The sequence below is a fragment of the Orycteropus afer genome, unplaced genomic scaffold, assembly GCF_000298275.1.
Source record: "Orycteropus afer afer isolate SDZICR_OR568_19922 unplaced genomic scaffold, OryAfe1.0 scaffold00079, whole genome shotgun sequence".
NCBI lineage: Eukaryota > Metazoa > Chordata > Mammalia > Tubulidentata > Orycteropodidae > Orycteropus > Orycteropus afer.
Window position 1 is genome coordinate 4,049,955 of NW_006921666.1, and position 6,396 is coordinate 4,056,350.

The window sequence follows — 6,396 nt, forward strand, 5'->3', positions numbered from 1 at the left end:
GAAATTCAGAACCCTAAGACTGGGGAAATTACTGGGAGGAGGAGGAGGGGTTAATGTCTGAGATGATGGAGTGGCATGGTAGTTTGGACATTTGGGACATCTTTGACCTCCGCCTCATGGGGACCAGCCTCATGCTGATCTTTCTAAGAGAAATTGTTCAAGCAGCTGCTAACCAGAAAGTTGGCATTTCAAACCCACCAGCCACTCCTCAGGACAAAGACTGGGCAATCTATTTCTGTAGAGATACTGCCTTGGAAACCCAAGGAAGCATCACTATGAGTCAGAATCAACTTGATGGCAGTGAGTTAGGTTGGTTTTTTTTTGTTGTTGTTTAAAATAATAACATTTGCCATTTAAGGATTTCTTACATGTACAATTCAGTGATATTAATTACATTCACCAGGTCATGCAAACATCACTGCTATTAATTTTCAAATTTGTTCATCCCTTAACAGAAACTTGGTGCACCTTTAGCTATAATTCCCTCTTTCCCTCTCACTCCTGTCTACAGTAACCACCAAGAAACTCTGGTATCAGTGCATCTGTCTATTCTAGACAAATATCTTGCAAAACTATGGTACATCATCACAACCAGGATACTAACATTGATACAGAACATTTCTATCATCACAAAGATACCTCATTGTTGGCTCTTCCCTATTCCTGCTCCACTAACTGGGCAACTACTGAGCTGTTCTCCATTTCTATAATTTTGTCATTTCAAGAATGTTATATAAATGGAATCATATAATATGCCATCTTTTGCATTCAGCATAATTCCCTGGAAATTTACTTTTCACTGCTGAGTAGTATTTTATGGCAAAGATATACCAGTTTGTTTTAACCATTCACCTGCTGCAGGACAACTGGGTTGTTTCCAATTTTTGCTATTTGAATAGGCTGCTGTGAATATTCACACTCAAGTTTTTGTGCAAACATAAGTTTTCATTTCTCTGGGATAAAACCTCAGGAGTGCAATTGCTGGGTCATATGGTGGTTGCATGTTAATTTTTTAAAGATGCTGTCAAACCTTTTCCAGAGTGCTTGTATTATTTTACATTGCCAGTAACAGTGTATGAGTGATCCAGCTTCTCTGCATCCTTGCCAACATTTGGTATTGTAATTTTTGAATTTTATTTTTTAGCATTACATCTATATACCAATTTGTAGAGAACTGACATCGTTACTATGTTGTCTCCCCATCCATGAATACAATATGTCTCTCCATTTATTTAGATCTTTAATTTCATAATTTTCAGTATGCAAGTCCTGTACATGTTTTGTTAGGTGTACACCTAAGTGTTTTTTTGAGATTACAAATGTTATTGCATTTTAAATTTTGGTGTTCATTGCTGGTATGTAGAAATACAATTTTTGTATGTTTATCTTGCATCCTGTATCCTTGCTAAACTCTTAGTACTAGAAGATTCTGTAGATTCCTTGGGATTTTGTATATAAATAATTATATCATCTACAAATAGGAACACAGTTTTATTTCTTCCTTTCTAATCTGTGTGCCTTTTAATTCTTTTTCTTGCTTTATTGCACTGGCTAGAACTTCTAGTACTATGCTGAATGAGAATGATGAGAGCTGGTATCATTCCTGATCTTTTTAACAATGAAAAATCCACTGTCTTAATGCTTTTTGACTTGAATTCTACTATTGATTAATACAGGCATTGCCCTCATTTTCATGTGCATATAAACTTATGCTCCTTTTCCTACATAAATGAAGAAGATTATCTTAAAAGAAATTTGACCTTTTCCATTCCTAATGTCCATGATCTTCATATATCCTTCTCTTAAATTTAAGGAAAATATACTGAAAAGGATCTCAGTGCCAATATTATAGTAATCCTCTAGTTATGAATTCTTCTCCAAACACACTTAGAGAAATGAGCAAGAGTATGAAATCAGGAACAATTAAATCCATAGACTGAATAGCTCCAGCTGAATTACTAGTTTAATGAATTATGAATTTTAATTAGTTTGGTATAGAAAATGAAGAATCTTATTTCCAAGTAGAAGAAAATTTTCATTAAAGGAAGCATTTACCAGCCAAATTAGATGTACTGAAAAGACAAAAACAAATAACAGCATTTATGTATTTATTTTTCACCCCAGGCCTTTCCCTTGGTTTGATCTGGTTGCAGTGCAACTCAAGGAAACTCCCTTCAGCCAGCATCTTTCAAAGAGTACTGCTCTCCAGAACCACCTCACCCATTTTTACTGTCACTCATTTGGCATCTCCCTATCCAAAGAAGACGAGCCATCGGTTTCTACTGGCTCTCCATCCCAATAAGAGACCCCAGGATTCAGGAATTTTCTGTCTCACAGATTAGTTCTAAACTGGGTGTGCCCTGATTACCATAGTGGACAGTGGGAGTTATGTGACTATATTGTGCTTACCAAATTTGCCACAAATTAGGCACTAAGGAATTAGAAGCATGAACTGAAGCTCTTTAAGTGTGGAACAAGAGGTCCTTACATCAGTATGCTTGGGTGTGTCTGGGTTTAGGAAACAATCAAATGAAATTGTATAACCTAACCCACTTAAGTAAGATGGTTTTCTCAGGAAAGCCTATTGATACAAATGACTTCTCTCTTAAAAGCTAAATTCAAGAAATTCTAATGTCATATTATTGGATAGTTCCATACTGCAGCTTCTTTCCTAGTAGTCCTAAGTAATGACAGAGCTTGATTTTCCTACCGTTTCTTGATGAATGTATAGTAAATGATCCTAATTGAATTATGACTCATTTCATGCTTGTTTCAGCTAATTATGACCTTCTGACTATCTTATTTAAAGCTGTTCTCATCATTTAAAAAATAGCTGGCTTTATATAAAATGACTAAAATAATTTTGCATAGTATAGAACTTATTTCTAACATGCAGATTTATTTCCTTTATGTTTTGCAAATACTTTTTGTTCATTAGAGTAGAATATAAAACAGTAACAGTGACCCCATGTAATTGGAAAAGGACATCATTACGATGCTTTACCATTGAACAGAAGATTGTTTGCTAAATGCTAAAGTGCGTTTGAACAAAGCCATTCACCATACATGCAAATCACTCAGGTCTCAGGGTAAACATTTACATTTTGATTTTTGCATAATAGTGAGCCAGGCAAATTCAATAGTATGATGTTAGAATGATTTCAGATAAAATCTTATTAGTCTCATTTGGGGGAAGGGCAGTTAGAGTCATCAGCAAATATTAACACTTGACATAAATGCTACTTTGAGGTAATGTTCCTCAGTGGTGGAAAACAAAATCCCATGGTCCTTTGAATATTTCATAGCAACCCCTCCTTGGGTCTCTGAGGTGGTATCTTCCTTCCAAGAAGTGGCTGGTGGGTTTGAACCGCCAGCCTTCTGGTTAGCAGTCAAATGCCTTAAGTGCTATGTCACCAGAGCTCCTGTAGGGAATTGGACTGGGTATATTAAGGTATATCACTGTCCTTCTGGATTATGTTAGCCCTACAGCAATTTTTATGGATCCCTGGTGGCCCAGTGGTTAAGTGCTTGGTTGGTAACCAGAAGGTCAGTAGTTTGAACCTACCCATTGCTCCGAGGCAGAAAGATGTGTCAGTCTGCTTCTGTAAAGACTTTTATAGCCTTAGAAACCCTGTGGGGCAGTTCTGTTTTGTCCCATTGGATCACTATGAGTCAGAGTCCACTTGACAGCAATGCGTTTGGTTTGGATAGAGGTCTTTAGGATTAAGTGAGATAGGCAGAAAAAAAAAGCAGTTGAATCTGTGAAACTAGAGGGGAACTAGAGTCAGTCAAGTAACTAGAAATATTTTGTAGTTTCTTTTGAGAAGTTATCCTGGGTAGCCTCTGGCCTGAATTGCATTTTATAACATTCTGAAAAGTACCACATAAAAGAGCCTTGTAAGCAAACTCCAGATCCTACTCCAGATCCAATGGGTAGGTTCAAACTACTGACCTTCTGGTTACCAACCAAGCACTTAACCACTGGGCCACCAGGGATCCTACTCCGAAGTCATTGGTACATCTACAAGTCATGTCATTGGTAAGAGTACTAGAAATCTAAACAAAAAAATGTTTGGCTTTTCTCTGGTGCCTCCATCATTTATCTCAAAACATTTCCTCTAGAAAACTTGTATGTAAATCCTTTCTTTGTCTCTTTGAGATATATGTAAATCTGTGTAAAAGCTAATATAATAAGCCTCTTGCCAGTTTTCCATCCTGGGGACATCTTTTCTGGGGCCCTCGGTGCCATCCCCTTGAAGTGTGAGCATCGAGGAGGATGGCATCTGGCTCCGTGGGAGGTCACTCTAAGCAACTGGTTCCAACAGGAACTTCTTCCCATTTGTCATAAAGACGGAAGTTTTCATTTTTTTTCTCTTTCATTTTTTATTGTATTAATTTTCCTTTGGATAAAGACAATTAACATGTATGTAATGCTGTGTCTGCTTGGCTATATAAAAGTATGAGATTTCTTTCTGTCTTTGAATTCTCTTTAGCAGATTGCCTGTGATGTGTACCGCAGTCTGGTTCAATGCTTGTTTGATTAAAAAAAAAAAAAAAAATTCTGAATTTGTGGAGAAGAATATCTGGGTCAGCAGGAGATTTTATTTTTAATCATATTTACCCAACACATTTCTACTACCAGACATATTACTAGAATTTACCAGGAATTCTTAGTTAACAACAAAGGTAAGTATTACTACTTTGTTTTAACGTGGGGCTAAATTGAAACAAATAAAGGGACAAGACCCTGAGTGGGTGGTAGAACTAGGAAGCAGGCAGTTTTAACTCTGAAAAGGAGTTAAATGAAAAGGAGAAAAGGAAAAACCAAAAAGACTACACTTCTTCCCCAAAGTAATTTAGTTTGAACTTTTGAGCTACGTGAAACGTTTTTTTTTTCACTATGGTTCAGAATAATGGCTAATTCTCTTCAGAGGAAGTTATATGTGGAGTATAATCCTGTAATCCTGCTGCTTGGACAAATTCGGATAAGGTCAAAGAATTAGACTTTACCCCACTATGACTTTTTTGTTCTAAAAACAAACCTATAGTGTCCCTGTAGGGAAGAGTGATGGAGCGTTTGAACAATGGCTCTTCGATTCCTAGTAGGTCCCGAGTATGCCGAGAAATTACCTGAAATACAAGAATAATTTTTAATGGGACTGATCTGAAATTATAACTAAATCTAAGGTGTTTTATGGCCTCTTAAATGATAACCTCTTAAATTATTTCTAAACTAAAACCAAACCAAACCCACTGCCAAGTCAATCCTAACTCATAGCAACCCTACAGGACAGAGTAAAACTGTTCCATAGGGTTTCCAAAGCTTTATAGAAACTTTGGAAGTAAATATAAGTATAAAGAAGTAAATCTTTATAGAAGCAGACTGACTCATCTTTCTTCCATGGAGGGCTGGTGGGTTTGAACCACTGATCTTTTGGTTAGCAGTCGAGTGACTTAACCATTGTGCCAACAGAGCTCCTTTAAGTTATTTCTAAGAGAAAATAAAATAATGAAATGACACATTCAAAGGCTTACTAGCTTGGCCTTAACAAACTGAAGTTCTTAAGAGCAACAGCATATGCTTTATTATTTTTTTTAAAGATGTTTCTAGGCCCTTGCATCAGATGGCAATGGATGGGTTCACTTCTTTCTTCTGGCTGAGCAATCTGACCAACCATAAGTGTAGATAGTATGTTCAGATAAGGAACCATGACTACCTATGGGAAGGTTAAGAAATACCTTATCTATAAAGGCATCTTTGCAACTAAGGAAAAAAAAATCACTACTCAAATAGTTACTCAGTTTGCTTGACTAAAAAATAAATCTCAAACATTAAAAAGCAAACATTAAGTTCAAGCTATTTTATTATTAGTACTTATATTTGTTACAGGTGAGGAGAGACAACTCAGGGACACCCGAAGTAGCAAGTGGGAAGAGCAGGAGAAAGGGGATTAAAAGCCAGGAAGCCAGAGAGAAAAGCAGTCAGCCGAAGGGATTAGGTGAGGAGAGGCAACTCAGGCCAGCCCAGAGTAGCAGGCCGGAAGAGCAGGAGAAGGGATAAAAAGCCAGGAACCCGGACAGAAGAGCAGTCAGCCCCAGGGTTAAAGGTGAGGAGAGACAACTCAGGGACGCCCAAAGTAGCAAGTGGGAAGAGCAGGAGAAAGGAGATTAAAAGCCAGAAAGTCAGAGAGAAGAGCAGTCAGCCGAAGGGATTAGGTGAGGAGAGGCAACTCAGGCCCGCCCAGAGTAGCAGGCCGGAAGAGCAGGAGAAGGGATAAAAAGCCAGGAACCTGGACAGAAGAGCAGTCAGCCCCAGGGTTACAGGTGAGGAGAGACAACTCAGGGATGCCCGAAGTAGCAAGCGGGAAGAGCAGGAGAAAGGGAATTAACAGCCAG

General features: G+C 37.8%; 2 protein-coding genes across 2 annotated transcripts in view; one reads left to right on the forward strand and one right to left on the reverse strand.

The window, feature by feature from the left end:
- NOXRED1 (NADP dependent oxidoreductase domain containing 1) overlaps positions 1 to 2,302 on the forward strand; it is a 25,862-nt gene extending 23,560 nt beyond the window's left edge. The window contains exon 6 of the mRNA XM_007941334.1: positions 2,125 to 2,302. Within this exon, the coding sequence (XP_007939525.1) occupies positions 2,125 to 2,302 (178 nt within the window). The remainder of the gene's footprint in view (positions 1 to 2,124) is intronic.
- A 2,615-nt stretch (positions 2,303 to 4,917) lies between these two features.
- SAMD15 (sterile alpha motif domain containing 15) overlaps positions 4,918 to 6,396 on the reverse strand; it is a 14,391-nt gene continuing 12,912 nt past the window's right edge. Inside the window, exon 5 of the mRNA XM_007941408.1 lies at positions 4,918 to 5,130. Coding sequence (XP_007939599.1) covers positions 4,918 to 5,130 — 213 coding nt within the window. The remainder of the gene's footprint in view (positions 5,131 to 6,396) is intronic.